The sequence below is a fragment of the Canis lupus genome, chromosome 5 (assembly GCF_048164855.1).
Source record: "Canis lupus baileyi chromosome 5, mCanLup2.hap1, whole genome shotgun sequence".
Classification (NCBI taxonomy): Eukaryota; Metazoa; Chordata; class Mammalia; order Carnivora; family Canidae; genus Canis; species Canis lupus.
In genome coordinates this window covers 68,940,093-68,957,974 of record NC_132842.1, presented here as the reverse complement: position 1 = coordinate 68,957,974, position 17,882 = coordinate 68,940,093, and the positions used below count along the sequence as shown (strand labels likewise).

General features: G+C 53.1%; 1 protein-coding gene across 2 annotated transcripts in view; it reads right to left on the bottom strand.

Annotated features, from left to right (window-relative positions):
* Positions 1 to 15,744, bottom strand: part of TRIM62 (tripartite motif containing 62) — a 31,466-nt gene extending 15,722 nt beyond the window's left edge. The window contains exons 1-3 of one of the 2 annotated variants that reach the window (XM_072827171.1): positions 15,663 to 15,744; positions 14,687 to 15,218; positions 2,394 to 2,489 (exon numbers count right to left, since the gene is read on the bottom strand). In XM_072827171.1, coding sequence (XP_072683272.1) covers positions 2,394 to 2,489; positions 14,687 to 15,094 — 504 coding nt within the window. In that variant the 5' untranslated portion in view covers positions 15,095 to 15,218; positions 15,663 to 15,744. The remainder of the gene's footprint in view (positions 1 to 2,393; positions 2,490 to 14,686; positions 15,219 to 15,662) is intronic. The other variant, XM_072827172.1, reaches the window with a different exon arrangement.
* Between the last annotated feature and the right edge of the window lie 2,138 nt (positions 15,745 to 17,882).

Genomic DNA, 17,882 nt, shown 5'->3' with positions numbered 1-17,882 from the left:
GTCCCCCTCACACCACACACACACACACTCATTTGTTCTACAACTATTTATTGTGTGGGAAGCACTGTGCTGGGTTCTGAGGAGTCCTGCTGTCACAGAGGTGACATTCTGTGGGGTTCAGTGAGACAATGAATGGGAAACACAATTACCAGCACAGAGAAAGGTTCAGCTCAATCGGTGTGCCCCATTTATTCTAGTTTTTTCTAGGGCAGAGCCACCCCCACCCCACCCCCCATCCCTTTTGTGCTGTGGCTGAGAAAGCGGCCCCTACCCCAGCCCACCACAGCCCTGGGAATACACTGGGGCTCCGAGGAACTGGGGCCGTTTCAGAAGAACACCCTGCCAAGAATGCGTCACTTGGTCAGCCCCGACCAAGGAAAACACTGGGACCAGGGAGGGAGTTCAGACAGGCCCTCAGGCCGGGCCATTGGAGGGGCAGGCGCTGCAGGAAAGCCGAGTCAGGCACCAGGTGAAATATGACCTCCAAAGCATCCATAGGCATTTCTTGTATAAACACCCCAGTCCAGACAGGAAGCAGGGCTGGGGGAACTGGAGGGGGAGGTGGCCCCACAGGACCCCCCAGAGGTAGACAGATGGACAGGAAAGCAGGGGAGGAAAAGGTCAGTGGAGAAAAACAATGGGGAGCGGAGAGGAGAGAACACTAGAGAAAAAACTAGACTATAATACTCTGCTCTCATTCACATAGTCTTCCATTTGCTTCTCTTCACCTGAGGGTTCAGAATCACCAGGAAAATGGGGAAACTGAGGCTGTGGAAGGCAAACAAGCTAGATAGAGTCCTTTGTTTCTCATCTATTGCCTGCTGAGGGTCCTGCCTGCAGGCGCTCCAGAATGTTTTCCAAAGAAATGTTTGTCATGACCTCCCTGAGACCCCACACGGGTTGGTGGCCAAGCTGGGGCATAAAACTGGATCTCCAATGGCCTCTCCAGGCCTCAGGGTGACCTCCAGAGGTCCAGAGCATTCCTAAGGCTCTAGTTCAGCTGCTAGTGGCAGCTGCACCCCTGCTAGCTAGTGGGACCAGACTGAAATAATCATAGAGCTTAGCGGCTGGGCCTGGGTCCCCAAGTCTTGGTCCCAGAAAGGGCATCAATCAAAGCTCACCAGTTGGTGAGACATTTGTGTGTGTGTGTGGGGGGGGGGGGACTCAGAGGGAGGCCCTGGGATCTAGAACTTCAGGGCCAGAAGGAGCTTGGCAGAGTCTCTAGTGTACAAATGGGAAAGACTGGGGTTCCAGAAAAGTATGCAGTTTACCCAAAGTCACACAGCGAGTTAGTGGCTGGATCCGAATCCAGGGCCTCCCTCTCAGGTCAAGAAAAGGCCTTTCTGTAACGCCTGGGTGGCTCAGTGGTTGAGTGTCTGCCTTTGGCTCAGAGTGTGATCCCCAGGTCCTGGAATTCTGCCCTGCTTCAGGCTCCCTACAGAAAGCCTGCTTCTCCCTCTGCCTGTGTCTCTGCCTCTCTCTGTGTATCTCTCCTGAATAAATAAATAATATCTTAAAAAGAGAAAGAAAAGAAAAGAAAAAGCCTTTCTTTTCAAACCACTGCAGCCAGAGACTACAGGGTTTGGCACTACTTTACAGTAAGTCCATATCCTCACAGTTTAAGTTTAAGAGAGATACCAAGGCCGGGCCACAAGGGAACAGGCTCAGGGCTGGCTCCTCTGGTGACGGGCGAGTATGTTTAATAAGACCAGAGTTAAGAGAAACTAGGTACATTCTCCCAGCCCTGCAGGACGGGTCCCTGGTCCCACCTCACTCAGAGCAGGACGGGGAAAGGGTCCTACAGGTAAGGCCAGGCACCAGTCCGAGTCCCTCCCTCAGTCAAAGGATGACTGAGTCCGTCTCACTCACTTACACAAAGAAGATGTGGTCTTTGTATACAATGGAATATTCCTCAGCCATTAGAAACGACAAATACCCGCTATTTACTTCAATGTGGAGGGACCTGGAGGGCATTATGCTGAATGAAATAAGTCAATCGGAAAAGGACAAACATATGGTCTCATTCATTTGGGGAATATAAAAATTAGTGAAAGGGAATAAAGGGAAAGGAGAGAAAATGAGTGAAAATGTCAGTGAGGGTGACAAAACATGAGAGACACCTAACTCTGGGAAATGAACAAGGGGTAGTGGAAGGGGAGGTGGGGGGGGTGTTGGGGTGACTCGGTGACGGGCACTGAGGGGGGCACTTGGGAGGGATGAGCACTGGGTGTTATGCTATATGTTGACAAATTGAACTCCAATAAAAAAAATTAAAAAAACAAACCTTACATCAGGGTAAGCCCCGCCCCCGCATAATTGGCACCTCTAAGCCCCGCCCCTCCCAGCAGGCCCCGCCCACCGCGGGCCCCGCCCCGCGCCCAGGCCGCGCTCACCTTGGTCTCGGCCAACTGTCGCTTGAGCAGCTGCAGCGCCTCGGTGTGCTCCCGCTCGCTGTCCTGAAGGGCCTGAAGCTGTTCCTTCAGCTCCCTCTGGGAGGACACAAGGCCGGGATGGGGGCCGGGCCGGGCCGGGCCAGACCGCCGCGCTCCCGCGACCGGGCCCAACGCCGTGCTCCGCGCACGGTTCAGCCCCCCACGCCCCCAGGTACGGAGGCGGCTTTCTTCTGGAGTTTGCCACACCCTCCTCTCCAGCCATCCCAGGAGCCCGCGGGCTCCCTGTCTGCACCCGCCTCTCCATCCATTCCGCCCCAGCCTCATGTGCGGAGACTCCCGGCTTAGAATCCGCTCGTGGGTACCAAGGTACCCCTGTCCGCCGCCACGACTAAGCGTCCAGGGGGCTAGGCCTGTTCTCAGTCCTGTGCTCGCGCTGGGTCATTTAGTCCCCTCAACAGCACAGAGGAAGGCACTCTTACTGATGGAAAAATGGGTACAGAGAGGTCATGAAACTGGCTCAAAAGCTTGCAGCTAAGCGAGTATGGGTAAAATCATATTTGCGATTCAAGCAGTCTGGTTCTGGAGACCCCGATCTTGACGTCAGGTGACCTGCTTTCTACAGTGATGACACCCATAACAAACGGCGACAAAAATCCACTATACAACATAGGGGAACCTTAAAGCCACGATTAGTATTACTGATTTTTCCCTTTGCCTCAGGTTCCAGTAGAGCTTAGCATGACACTGCGAGTAATCTTGTTTTTACTTAAGAATTTGATATGGGCAGCCCCGGTGGCGCAGCAGTTTAGCGCTGCCTGCAGCCTGGGGTGTGATCCTGGGGACCCTGGATCGAGTCCCACATCGGGCTCCCTGCATGGAGCCTGCTTCTTCCTCTGCCTGTTCCTCTGCTCCGCTCTCTCTCTGTGTCTCTATGAATAAATAAATAAAATCTTTAAAAATAAAAAGAATTTGATATTATGTTCATCGTGGGGCTTTTTGCTTTACTATTGGTTTTTAAAAATTGCATTAAATATTATCCATCTCAATCACTGAGTTTGGGGGATGCCTGCTTCAATGCTGGTCCCACACCTGTCTTCACCATCCATCTCCCCTGACTCCCACACAGCCAGGCAGCCTTCTTTCTGTTGCTCCATCACGGGCTTGTCTCAGCTTCATGATTTTGCCCTTGCTGTTTCCTTTGGCCAGTGCACTCCACTCGGATTTTCTCCTGGTGATTCCTTTATGTCATTAACATATCAGCTCAGATGCCACGTCCTCAGGAAGGTCTCCATGTACAGCATCATCCTCTACACCCTCTGTCCCACATCCTGTTTCAAGGTCTTTCTGGCACCTTCTGCTGTCTGAGATGCTCTTACTCGCCAGTCAGGTGGTTGTCTCATCCACAGCACTATGACTATCATGAGGGCAGGAGTCTTGTTGAGCTTGCTTGTGTTTAGAACAGTGCTCCACACACAGTAGGGCCTCAACGAATATTTGTCAAATGAATGAATGTGGTGTAGAGGTGGGTACCACCATGACAAGTCCAGCTCTCTGCATGTATGGGGCATTTGGCCCACTGTATCATAACTGGTTCTCCTGTCTGTCCCCAGGGCCTCCCCCTATGAGCCCGTGAGTTCAGTGGGGCAGGCCCTTACCATTTCCTGCTCCACAGCCCCTACAGCTATCAATGGCCTGGCAACAAGATGGGGCTCCAGGAAGTTTGCTTTGTGGATGAATGTCCATGGAAACAGCCTCTGAGCAGGACTGGGTTTCCCCAGTCAGCCTAGGCTGCAAGAGATGCCACGGAGCTGCCCTACCTGTTCACCCTCACTTCCTTCCCTCCTACTCACTCAGCTCATCATAGCAGGGAGGGCCCTTGGAAAACATCTGGCCCAGCTAATTTTACAGAATAGGTAGCAACATGGGAAGATAATTATGATGACATGCTAAGGGAAACATGCAGAAATTATCTTTGCTTATTACTCTTTGGTCATGCAACAAATATTAAGCAACTACTATGTGCCAGACACTGTTGAGGCTCTGGTGACACAGCAGAGAGCAAGACAGACAGTCCACATCCATAAGGACCGTCCAGTGTGGCGGGGAAGACATACTGAGCAAGGAAAAGAACAAAATAACCAGGTGATTTTTGGATTCTAGTCTGTGCTCTAGAGAAAATAAAGCAGTGCAGGAGGGGCCCATGTGTGGCGAGAGTGGTCAGGGAAGGCTTCTTTTCTTTGAGCTGTCACCTGAGATGACACAGTGGCAGGATGGGGAGGAGCCAGCCTTGGAAACAGTTAGAAGGGACACTGGGAGCAGCTTATGCTGTGACAGCAGAGCTCCCACAGAAGGATGGCTGCAACTCTGCGAGCCACCTCAGGCCACAGGGCAGCTGTAAAGATGGAAGTTGAAGCTGAAACCAGAGGGGTAAGAGGGGGGAGCCTGGGTCCCTGATGACTGTGGGACCCACAGCCACAGCACACAGTCAGCCACAGCATCACTGCTCAGTGGTGAGCTAGGGCGCTGGCCCTCCAAAAAAAACAAAAACAAAAACAAAAACAAACCCTGATTTATAGTGTTTGCCAATTTCTGTGGTGTAAATGCTTTCACTAAAGCCAATTTCAAGTGCTCAATGCGAGGTCACTGGACACAGACTGAGAAGACACTGGCACAGTCAGCTCACAGGAACCTGAGGAGGCTGGCTCCACCACTCACTGCCTGGGGGCCTTTCCTATAGGCATGTTGTACGGGAGACAGAAACACACACCATCTAATTGTGGCTGCTTAGCCAGGTGTCTGTTACTAACAGCCGAGAGTCATTCCTAACAGGTTCTTGGGCATCTGAGTCCTTGGAGCAGACGAATCTCATTCACCTGACAGTACAGAATGAATGCTCCTCAGGCCCTTCCTGATGGCCTGCGTCTGTCCAGCTTGGGACATGGTGAACAGACATGCAGGTATCTGAGGGATGAGCTGAGTGTGACAATCCCCCTTCCCTTCCAATGTCCTCATGGGTCCACATAAGACTCAGCTCCCCAAGCAGCTCCTCCGAGTCTGAGAAAACTGCCCTGGAGGTAGAGTTCCTCTCATTTCTGAGGGCACCCAAGAGACTTGGACAAATTTCTCCCTGCTTCCAGGGGCGAGGAATGAGGGAGCAGACCTGCCTCTTTCTACTGGACCCTGGGAGCAACAGAGCCCTCCTTGCCCATTCCACAAACATGGGCAGAGGCCTCCTTGGCCCACGTGATCCTGTGTCAGCAACAGACAGAAGGATGTCAAGCCCCAACCCATGATGTCTCAGGAGGGGTGCTAATGAGTTAGTTGGGGTGGGGGGAGACAGGGACACATGCATTAACATGACAGAGAATGCCGGAATAGAGATAGGGGACACCAGGCTTGCTGCTCTTCCCATATTGCCATCTCAGTGAAGGCCACCCCACCCCTACTGCCATCCAAACAAGAAATCTGGGAGTCATCCTTGACACTGCCCATCCACCAATGCAATCAGTCATCAGGTTTGTCTTGGCAGCTACTGTCTCCTGTCCTCACCTTCCCCTGGTTCAGTTTTCACCTCTGCTTTTCTGAGCTATGACCCTAGGCTCCCCTCCGCCCTTGTACTCTTCAAGTGCCCCACAGAGCAGCTGGAATGACTGCTCCACCAGACACATCTGTGCGTTCTTCTTCCCCATTCCCCATGGCAGGAGTTCCATGGCATCTGGAAAGGTGAGCATGAAGCTTGAGCATGGCATTCAGGCCTTCACCACTGGCCCCAAACTTCTGCTCCAGCCTGGTCTCTTGGTCCAGACCTGCACTGTCCAAGACAGCAGCCATTAGCCATGTGCTTTTTCTACTAAAGTTAAAATGATTTGGAATTAAATAAAACTGAAACTCAGTTCCTCAGTGGCACCAAAGTGTTGGGTTACACATTTCAAGTGCACGTGAGCCACATGTGACTGGTGGCTCCTGTCTCACACAGCACAGATGTGGAACACCAGGAACCGTCTGGTTAAACCCTCCAGATTTCTGTAACAGGAAACTGAGGTCTACGAGAAGGGACTGACTGGCCTGTGGCCACACAGCTTGACAGAAGAGAACCAACCAGAAAATGGACCACCAGCAGAAGTGAGACAGGAACCAGGAAGCTCTAAGTGGTAGAGGGAGCTCAGAAGGGCAGTGGTGACGTTCAGCTTCACAGGTGCAGGTCACGTAATTTTCACAACAGCCTCATAAGGTGAGTGCCTTTGTCACCTCCATCTCACAGAGGGGGAAACAGAGGCTCAGAGAGGTCAGTCAGCTTCCCTGAGGTCACACACACTTTCCAAATCTGTAAAGTGCAGCTAATACCAGTGTTGGCTCTGTGGTTGTAAGGATCAGACAACTTAATTCATGACCTGACATGATGCACAGGGTATATTCAGTCACTCTTAGGGTGCTGTCATTGTCATCATAATCATCCCAATTTCCTGTGAAATAGGGAGTCAGAACCAGCAGAGCTGCCAGGAGAGAGTGTATTTCTGACGGAAGGCCCGGGGAAGATGGATGGACAGGCAGCGTTCCTTCACGTCTCCTGGGTGGGGCCTGAGCATCCTGGGTGGAGAGACTAGTTGAGCAGGGGCACACCTGGTGTGTGCAGGAAGTGGGGGGCAGCTGGGGATGACAGGAGCCCGCTATGGCTGGGTGGGTGGAGTCACAAGCTGGGAAGGCTGGGGTGGAGGGGGAGGAGGCCTTGAAGGTCAGCTTGGGGGAGCTGGGCTCTGCAGGTCCCATCAGAGCAGGATGTCAGGAGGAGGAGGGTCAGGAGGGACCAACCATAGAGGGCAGAACCACAGCTCTGTACCCCTTCCTTTGGAGTGGGAACAGAGTCAGGGCTGGCGCAGACCTGAGTAGACAATTATGCAAATGTCAGCTGGGAGCCTCTGGGGCTCCCAGAGGTTTGGAGAGGCCAGGACTGGGGCAGCAGCTGGGGGGAGGACAGAGAGCCAGGGCTCATATGCTCCCAATGCCAGACCTCCCCTCCTGTGGGGCCACCCTCTCCCAGCCTAGAAAACAAAGTTGCTGCAGGAAGCCATTGCCTGAAGACTTCAGGGACCCCTTCTCACCCCTGTCACCAACAGGGCTGCTCGGAGGGGACAGCATGAACTCTGGCATCAGGGAAACCTGGGTTTGAATCTGGCTGTGTGACCCTGAGCAGATCACCTCTTCCCCTCTCAGGGCCCACCTCTGGGAGCCTTATCTGTAAAATGGGGATCAGAACCACCCATGGGGTCATGGTGGGACCCCACAAAAGGGCCAGCGTGCTGCCAGCATGCGCAGGTGCCTGAGCCCCCTCCCCTTCTTGCACTCCGGCACTGCTCTCCCTCCTGCTCTAACCTAAGGACACCAGATACCTTAACATGGCAAACTGAACTTGCCCCCAGCTTTTTCCTCTCCTCATCCCTCTTCCATGCCCAGAACCCCTGATGCTCCTACTCCCCCAACAGGCCTGAACTCCTGCATGTCCTCTCTCTCTCTGAGCCTCACCCCTCCAGGACCACCTGCAGCCTCTCGCAAGGCCTCCTGGCTGTTCCCCTCTTGCCCCCCCAGGCTCTCCCAGCCCTCCAACTGCCCGCTGCCCATCACATAGATCTGACTGGGCCCTGCTTGTCAGCTCAAACCTGTTCCTGGCTCCCCAGCATCTCTGGGAACAAATCCAAGCTCCCCAGGGTGGGGGTGGGAGACTGTTCAAGGCCCTTTCAGAGCCGGTGCAACATCTCTTTCCCGTTCCTGCCTGGCCTCAGGCACCCTCCCCTCTGACCACAACTAACCACCAGCTCATCTCTATGCCTGTCCCTGGTCTGACCACCTGAGTGAGTTCCAGTTCCAGCAACACTTACTGCTTCCGGGGCAGCAGGCACAATTTCTGAGCCTCAGTTTCTTCATTGGTAAATGAGGACCCACCTCACAGGTTGGCCGTGAGGATTCAGTGAGAGAGCCAGCCAAAGCACTGGACCTGCCCCTGCACTCTGCACCCAGGTGATGGGGGCTGTGGATCGCTGTGGATCGCATTTATTTCCTGTGTCCACGATGTCGTCTCTCTCTGATCTCAGCTCAACTGTTAGCCCCACGGGGCCTGGACAACTCCCAGTTACAGCCACAGGAGCCTGGGACATGACCTCACAGCTTATGGCCCCTCCCCCCAAACCACAAAGCAGAGCCAGGGCTCCTTCAGCTCTCTCCTGAGCCTGGCACACAGCCTGGCCCTCAGCTGCCACAGCAGGAGTGCTGAGTGAAGAAATTATTGACTGAGTCCCTGAGTTCAAGATGGAACTCACCTCCAAATCCTCTATACCCACCCTGGCGTCCAAGCAGAGCTCAAGGTGCAGAAAGTAAATGATGCTGTGTCGTGGTCTCTGAGGCCCCCTCTGCCTTCAGATGTTCCCTGAGGCAGTTAGGATGTTGGTGAGGAAGGTGAGTTCTGAGCCAGACAGACTGGAGTCTGAGTGCCTGGCTCTGGCTCCCACTGGCATCCTCCCACACCCATTCCATCTGGGCAAGTTACGGAACCTCTCAGCCTCAATGTCTTCATCTATCAAATGGTGCTGGTGCTGGTGCTGGTCCCACACAAGGAATTGGGAAGGAAGAAGGATTTAATGCCCATCACAGCACCTAGCACACAACCAGTGCCCAATAAACTTTGGCTAGTGTTTTCCTTAGAGTTGTTTTTATTTCTGTTGTCATCGCCTACCAGATCCTTTGCTTTCTATGAAATAAACATCCCGAGGCCACCCAGGTTCAAGTCTCTACGCTGTGGCCTATGCTTAGCCAAGATGTCCTGGATGAACATTCCTGGCAGCCCACAGACACCTGTGAGGACAGAAGTCGAGATGCCAACAGGCAGCCCTGAGTTTGACTCACGGCCAGCCTCGCCTCCATGGAGGCTGCTGTTTGCACATAAATCGTGTCCTCTGCTGGGAAAAGTAACAGCAGAGTCTGCTTCCCTGGAACACAAACAACCTGGCTGCCTCCCTGTCCATGGCACCAAATAAAGTGGCTTCACATCTGTTATCTGTTTTTTGTTGTTGTTGCTGTTATCTGTTTGGATAGGCAGCAACTCTTTCTCTCTCTCTCTTTTACACATCAAGTGGCCAGTCTTGTTCTTACTTCTATTTCCCACATCAGGAAAGGGTGAGAGAAGGCAGTGCCCTCTACTCAGCTGAAAGAAGCTGGAGTCAGGATTTGAACCTGGTCCCCTAACCCTGCTCTTTCCCTATGTGGCTGTCACTACACCCAGCTCGTCAGGGGTCCCATCCGAAGCAGATCCAGCACCATCTCCCCTGGTAGGACACAGGCCTTGGGAGAGGCTCCAATGGTCACATGACACCTGGAGGAGGTGGCTGGGACTGAATGATCCCTTCTCTGGAAGCATGGAAGCTGAGATCTCAGGCCAGAGAGCCGGATGCATGCCTGACCGAGATGACATCCAGCCACCTGCCCTTGGTGCATCAGCTAGCAGACAGTGTCCTTAGCCTGACTCTGTGCTGAGTTCTTGAAATACAAAGACAGGCAGGAAGGGGTGGGCAGGGGCAGGGGACAGGACCACTACCTGGCCCTCAGAGGCAGCCAGGAGGCCGTGAGTGGCCCAGTCAGACTGGCTTCTCATCCTGTCTCTGCCATTTCCCAGCTGGGTGACCGAACTCGGCACTCAATTCCTCTGAGCCTGTTTCTTTATCTGGAAGAGGAGCAAATGACAGGACCCACTTGACAGGGTTTTATGAAGATTAAATGAGGCAATACAAGAAAAGTGCTTAGTCTAGTCCCAGGCAATGGGCCAGGGCCCAATAGGTATTGGCTGAGAAGTCCTAAACCCTTCTGAGATGGGGTCCCTTCTTCCCTTTGGCTCTGTGGTCCGTGGCTCAGCAGTAGAAAAAAAAAGGTAGGGTGGGGGAAAGCATGAACACACACACATACACACGCACGCACAAACTCACATGCTCTTCACACAATAAAAATTCTGAAGAATCACAAAGCAATTCTAACCATGTTTTCCTATGGGGTGAGATTATGGCAGAGACTTTAACTTTCAGGTTATAAAGCTCTGTTGATATTTAATTTTACAATCAGAAACAATAAAGAGACTTAAAAATTGTTGTGTGCTACTCAGTGCCAGGCACAGTATCAGGCACGTTTGATACAGCATCCCTAACCCTTAGAACATCCTTCTCAAGGAGGTCATATTATTCCCACATTGTAGATGAGCAGGTTGAGGCTGAGAGAAGTAAAGCGACCTGATCAAGGACACAAAGCTCATCAGTGATGATGCCAGGATCTGACCCCAGTATTGGAATCAAGTTCAAAGCAATTCTGCTTGGCAGGTCAGGGAAAGCTTCAAGGAGGAGGTGATATTTGAGCAGAGCCTGGAAAGCTGATTAGGGCTTCTCTAGGGCGAGGTTCTCAACCAGGGGTGATTTTGATCCCAGGGGACATTTGATGAATCCTGGAGACGTTTTTGGCTGTCACAGCTTGGTGGAGTTGGAGGGGTGGGAGGGTGGGAAGCCTACTGGCTAGTGCTAGTGGTTAGAGGCCAAGGATACTCTTAAACATTCTATAATGCACAGGATTGCCTTGCACACAAAGACTTATCTGGCCCCGAATGTCAGAACTGCATGGTATGATAACACACTAGACTGTCATTTACTGAGTGCATTACTAAGTTCTCGCAAATGTCATCTTGTTTAATCCATCTCCATTGCTGTCAATGAGGGACTTGAAGCTCAGAGATGTTAAGTTTTCTAAGGCCACACTGCCAGAAAATGGTAGCACTGGGATTGAAGCTGCCCAGTACAAAGCCAGAATTCTTAACCTTTCTGCTCTGCTACCTCCAGGATTTATAATAAATGTAAAATCTCCAACCACTAGGTGGGATATGAGGAGACTCCAGCTGAGCTCAGACGTGGCCTCCTCTGGCCTCAGGCCTTGGGCAAGGTCCCCTCCCTCCTCTGCCATTTCTGCATCTGTCAACTGAGGGTGGCACCAAAAGATCTCCAAGGCCCTGCCCGCTCTGAGTTTGTTATTCTCCAGGAGAGGGGCCCAAGCCCAGGCTCCAGGAGCCCTGGGGACAGAAGCACCGCTGGGAAGGGAGGGGGTATGTCGGGCAGACTCAGCCTCATTCCCAGTGCACAAATAGCTAATGAGCCCTGCTCTGTTGATTATGTTACCCCACAAGGAGAGAGAGGCAGGTGGGGTGGGGAGTGGCTTGAACCTCATCCAGGAGCTTACCTCTCCCGTGGGGAAGGCATGTCTCTCTGCCACCTTCTTGCCACGCCCAAAGAAGGCACCAAAGCAAGGCCTCCTTCTCAGGCAAGAGAGACAGGTCTGGGCATTTGCCCAGCTGGGCACGTGAGTTCTTACAGGTAGAAGAAGAAGGGATGGGAGTGCATGCTGACCCAGCCCCTACCATGTGCCGAGCATCTCAAACAGCAAGTTCACCTCAGGTCAGCCTCCTGAAGTCCTGGTAGGAAGGAATCCAGTTTACAGACCAGAGACTCAAGGCTTATGTGAAGGGACTTTCCGAGTCACACAGACAGTGCTGAAAGAAGGTTTGGAACCCAAGACTGTCTGACCACAGGACAATACAGTAGAAGTTAGGTAAGTGGCAGTCCTGTTCTCTTCACCGAGGAGTAAAAGTGTTTCAGTAACATTTGGAGAAAATATATATTTAACTTCTCCTGCATTTCCCAGGACACAGAATGGATTGTAAAAAAAAACAAAACACAATCGCTCTGATGTCCTGGTTTGCAGACAGGGGAACCCAGGCTCAGTAGGCAGAGGCCTCTCTAGCTGGAAAGTCAGACAGGGAGAGGAGGGGCTAAGTGGCAGAGGAGGGATCTGGCTGGGGCAGGTGGAGCTTTCTAGTCTGGCTCTTTGTGGTAGTGTGGCTTTGGGGGACTCATATCACTTCTCTGGACCTTAGTCTCCACATCTATGTTGGGAAGAGGCTGGACAGATGGTTTCAGGGTCTCTTCAAGCCCTCACAACCTACACTCAGCCATGTCAGAGGTTCTCTCCTTCCTGTTTATGTGACTTCACAGATGGAGAGATAGGGATACCAGGACCCAGGACCAAAGGCTCTGGGGACAGAGGGCCAATGCCAGCCTGTGCGAGCTCCCAGAGCCCCTAACTCTTGCTCTCCAGCCTCAGAGCCAGAAAGGGAGGGAGTCAGTCACAGTTTGGTGATGAAAGGGGCAGCAAGGGAGAGATGATGAACATGGGGCCATTTCTCATCTGCTAAGTGCAGGTTGATTCGCAGAGACTCATGTACAAGGTGGGGAGGGTGGTGTGGAAACACCTCCTACAACATAGGGAAAAGTAGTAGTTCAGATGCTTAAGCATCTCAAGAGCCAGGGAACTTACTACCTGCCAAGTTAGGCCACTGCATATTCAAAAAATGTCTGAGTGAAAAATCTTCTGCTTCCAAAGGCTTCCACAGTCTGGGCCAGCTCAGGCCAGAATTGATCATTCATTATTCAGACTTTACTGATGAGTACGGATGTGCCAGGCTTTGGGGCCATAGATATGATGAATTAGAGACTGTCTCTGCTCTTTGGGAACTGTGTGCTAGACTGGTATCCCAAGGCCAAAGACACAGGACCGGTGGATGGAAATAGTTTAGGTTGAGGAGAAGATTCTAGACTTCCAGGTTGAAATAAGCTTGGGTGCCATTTTAATTTTTTTTTTTTTTTTTTTTTTTATTTATGATAGTCACACACACACAGAGAGAGAGAGAGAGAGAGAGAGGCAGAGACACAGGCAGAGGGAGAAGCAGGCTCCATGCACCGGGAGCCCGACGTGGGATTCGATCCCGGGTCTCCAGGATCGTGCCCTGGGCCAAAGGCAGGCGCTAAACCGCTGCGCCACCCAGGGATCCCGGGTGCCATTTTAGTAAACACATTAAGTGGATTTCTTTGCTACAAGATTTCTCCAAACCTTTAATATGCAAAATGTACATGGAGAGTCCTCCAAGGGGGGTATAGAGAATACACTATATTTCCCCAATATAGCTGATCTGGGAACACTAGTTTTAAAAACAGCATACTTATTAACAGAGGATATTTGGGGGAAATGCAGCTCTAATGCCTTTTCTTCTTTTCTTCTTTCTTTTTCTTTTCTTTTTCTCTCTTTCTTTCTTTCTTTCTTTCTTTCTTTCTTTCTTTCTTTCTTTCTTTCTTCTCTTTCTTTCTTTTCTCTTTTTTTGCCAGGGGAGCATGGGGAAGCCTTATACTGAGAGGACATTTGAGCTGGGCTTTGAGACTTGAATAGGAGTTGGTCAGTGAAGATGAGAAGGTTTAAGGGAGATCAATTATAGTGCCAGGCTGACTATGCTCAGGTTACCCTGCATATACTGTTTCATTTAGTCTTCAAAGGTCTTGATGTGAGTGACAGAGCCAAAGAGGTCATCAAAATCCTCTGGAGACTCCTAGAGATCCACCCCCTCCCTTTCTTGAATCACCTCATTGCAGGGCCTTATTCTCCTAATCTTGAGTCTTAAGTCCTATTCCCACTGTCAACCTGGCCTCTACTCTGGTTTAGACTCTAAATAGGTTTTACGGTACCAGGACTAGATCCCAGTTTTAACCCTTCACACACCCTGACCTAGCCCTTGGCCCAGTAACCTACCCTCTCAGCAGTTTGTGTGGCCATAACTTAGACTCTTTCTTAGAACTAGCCCTGACCTGCCCAGTGCAGTCTAGCCCTGGTGCTGCCCCCTAGGTCCTCATGCACACCTGACTGAGTGCTGCTCCGTGGTGTCCCAAGCCTGCCCCTCAGGTACTCCGAACAGTCCTGGACCTATTCCCGGATGGCGGCCCCGCTCCCTGTCCAGCCCCGATAGTGCTCCTATTCCCATCTGTGTCTTTGTCCCCACTCTGTCCCATTCATTTGTGGGTCCTGTCTTCAGGTCCGGCCCCCTGATCCCAGACAGTAGTCCTGCCCTTGCCCAGCTCTAATTCGTCCTGGTCCCCAACTCTGCCCCAAGCCTCTGATCTCACTGGTCCCCCCCCACGCCACGGGTGACCCCTCCCCAACCAAGGACCCACCCCCACTTCTGGTTTGTCTCAGACCCGGGCGGGGACAGGCGGCCCGAGGCCCCGCCCCCAGCACCCCGCCCCCTCACCGCGGCCCCGCCCCGCCCCCGTCCCACACTAATTCTGATAGGGCCCTGACTGCGCCGGCGGCCCCGCCCCGTGACAGTTCCGACGCGGCCCCGCCCCGGCCCCGCCCCGGCCCCGCCCCGCCCCCTGGCCGGCCCGGCCGCTCACCTGCAACTCCTCGAAGGCATCGTCGATGCCGGTGACCTGGTGCTGCTCGTGCAGCGCGGGCTCGTCGCAGAAGAAGCAGAGCAGCGCGCGGTCCGTGAGGCAGAAGAGCTTGACCTTGTCGTGCGCCTGGCAGGGTCGCGCGGCGCGGCGCGCGCTGAGGATGGCGTCCAGCGGGAAGGCGCTGTAGCGCTCCACGATGTTGGCCAGCTTGAGGCTGGGCGCGAGCGCGGGCTCGGCGAACGTGCGCCGGCACTCGGGGCAGTCGCGGGCGCCCTGCGCCTCCTGCCTCACCCAGTGCTCGGTGATGCAGCGGCGGCAGAAGTAGTGCTCACAGCCCAGGCTCACCGGGTCCTGGTAGATGCTCAGACAGATGGAGCAGAGCAGCTCGTCCTTGAGGCTGCACGCCATGGCGCTGGGGGCGGCGGAGAGGGGGCCCTGGGATGCAGGGGGGCGGCTGGGCGAGCGCGGCGCTGCCGGGGGCCGCACCGAGGGATGGGTGCGGGGAGCAGGCGAGGAGAGGCAGGAGTAGGAGCTGCAGAAGGAAGGGGGGCTGTCCGGGAGGGAAGGGGGGTACGCGAGGAAGAGGTGCAGGATAGATGGAGACTAGCCGGGATGCGAGCCCAGGAAGGTGGTCTCGAGGTGGTGGGTGACTCGGAGCGATGGGTGCTGGAGGGAGGGCGCCGTAGGTGTCTGAGGGAAGGGGCTCCTGGCAAGGAGGTTCTAGAGGAAGGGACAGCCTGAAGGGATGGGTTTTGGGATAAGAGGATCCAGGAGGGGGGCGGACGCCTTAGGGGGACTGAAATCCCGGGATGGGTGCAGTGGGGGGAGGGGGAGAAGCAGAGGATGGGGAATTCTGGGGAAGGGGGAAGCCAGGCGGAGCTGCGCCGCGGCTGTGCCTGGCAGAGGAGAGGAGGGGTGCGAGCGCGCTCAGCTGCCCGATCCCAGCCCCAAGACCCCGCCCGGCGCGGCCCCTTACCCCTGCCGGCTCAGCGGCCACTGCTCCGGTCCGAGCGCAGCCTCTCAACCCGGAACCAGCCGAGCGCGAGCTCCCGGCGGCAGTGACTCCCTCCCCGCCCCCGCGGGCCTGGCCCAGGCGACTCCGCCCCTACGGCGGGCGGGGGAGAGGAGAGGCGGGGCCAGGCCTCCAGCCCGCGGACCCCCTCTCCGCCCCCACCGTCCCCCCTACTCCCTGGGGACCGAAACCCAGCTGTTCTTTCAGGATCTGCACACGGAACAACATGCACGTCTCGCTTAGGGTCCCTGCGGCGGGTGAGGACAGCTAATTTAAGAGGATAACGAGTAAACAAGGAGCATCTTTCGAGATCATCGACTTGAAGAATTGGGGAAAATAATTTTTTATTAAAACAAGCAAGAATATGTCCTGTAATCTGTATAGAATACAACCTTTCCATACAGTGTAAAGAGAAATGCCCTGCTTGCTTAGAGCAAGTTCAAGATTTCCTTTTCACTTTCTTTTTTTTAAAAGATTTTATTTACTTATTCATAAGAGACACAGAGGCAGAGACATAGGCAGAGGGAGAAGCAGACTCCCTGGGGGAGCCCCATGCGGGACTCCATCCCGGGACCCCGGGATCACGCCCTGAGCCAAAGGCAGACGCTCAACCACCGAGCCATCCAGGATCCCTCCTCCTCACTTTCTTAAGGAGTGCTTAGTGGAGGGGGGGACGCGGTTAGGAAGCTCTGGACGGCTACTGTCTAACCAAAAGAGTAGCCTCCATTCAGGAAACATTTCCAGAGTGCTATATTTGTGTGTGTGTGTGTGTGTGTGTGTGTGTGTGTGTGGCGGTTGGGGAGGGTGGAGCAGGAGAGAAGGAGAGAGTAATAGGAGACCTTATCTTGTCTGCCAGATGGAGAGGGGATAAGGGATTTCTAGATAGAGGGGACAGCCGGTGCAAAAGCACAGAGGCGTGAAAGGGGAGGGCAATTTGAGGGAAGTGCAAGTAGTTCTGTTATGTTGGGGAGGGTGGGAAGACAAGGAGGGGAGGGTGTTGTGGGTCGTGGTAAAATGTTTCCTGAAGGAACTGATCTTTCAAGCAGAGAAATGACTTGGCTGTGGGTTTCAGAGAGTTAGGGAGATGCTCATTATACCATAAGCAAGGTGAAGGCAGGGACGTTTTCTGATATGTCTGCATATGTGCAGTGCTTCCTATACATTCAAGTTGAGTAGCTGAGTAACAGCAGCAGAGATGGAGATTACAGGAAGAGAGACTGGCCCCAGTTAGATCACTGTTGTCATAGAGCCTGCAGGAGACCTGAACTGGGAGAAGGAGACAAGGCTAGGGTATTGAAAGTATAGACATTATGGAATCTAGTAAGGAATTGGATATGGGGGTGAGAGAGAAAGAGATATTGAACATGGCTCCCCAGTGTCTGCCTTCTCCAGACATGTCTTCACTAGAGTTATTGAGGTATGATTTAAGAAACAATTGGAAGTTTTGGAAGTTCACTCCCCTGCTGTTTATGTACCCTCCATATCATCACCTGGTCCTGTGCCTCCATCATTGCCAGAAACAAGTTGGTAACTCATGCAATAACCGTTCCTCAACTTTTCCTTGCAGTCAGAGCTGATTTTGTTCAGGTGAGTCCCTTCCCCATATGACCAAAGGAAGGCTGGCCCCAGTCCAATCTAAGAGTAAGTCGGCTATTGGTTCAAGTCCATTGTAGTGGTTGCATTCCTCTTGCCAATAACAGTTTGGGCTTCAGACATGTGATACAGGTTGGTCTGAAAAACCAGAGGGCAAGGCAACTTCTGCTAAAGTCTGTCCTCTTTCAAAAACTCTGTCCGCGGGATCCCTGGGTGGCGCAGCGGTTTAGCGCCTGCCTTTGGCCCAGGGCGTGATCCTGGAGACCCGGGATTGAATCCCACGTTGGGCTCCCGGTGCATGGAGCCTGCTTCTCCCTCTGCCTGTGTCTCTGCCTCTCTCTCTCTCTCACTGTGTGCCTATCATAAATAAAATTAAAAAAAAAATAAAATAAATTAAAAAAAAAAAAAAAAAAAAAACTCTGTCCGCTTTCCCAATTGTGGATGTGTTTGGTGGTGATGCTTGGAGCAGTAGCAGCTAACTTGCTCCCAGTCTGAGGATGCAGCCAACACACGACTGAGGCTGGAAGAGTCCTAGGGAAGAAGGAATGGTGCTCTAATGCAGAGCCTAGACTTTTGGATATATGAGGTGGT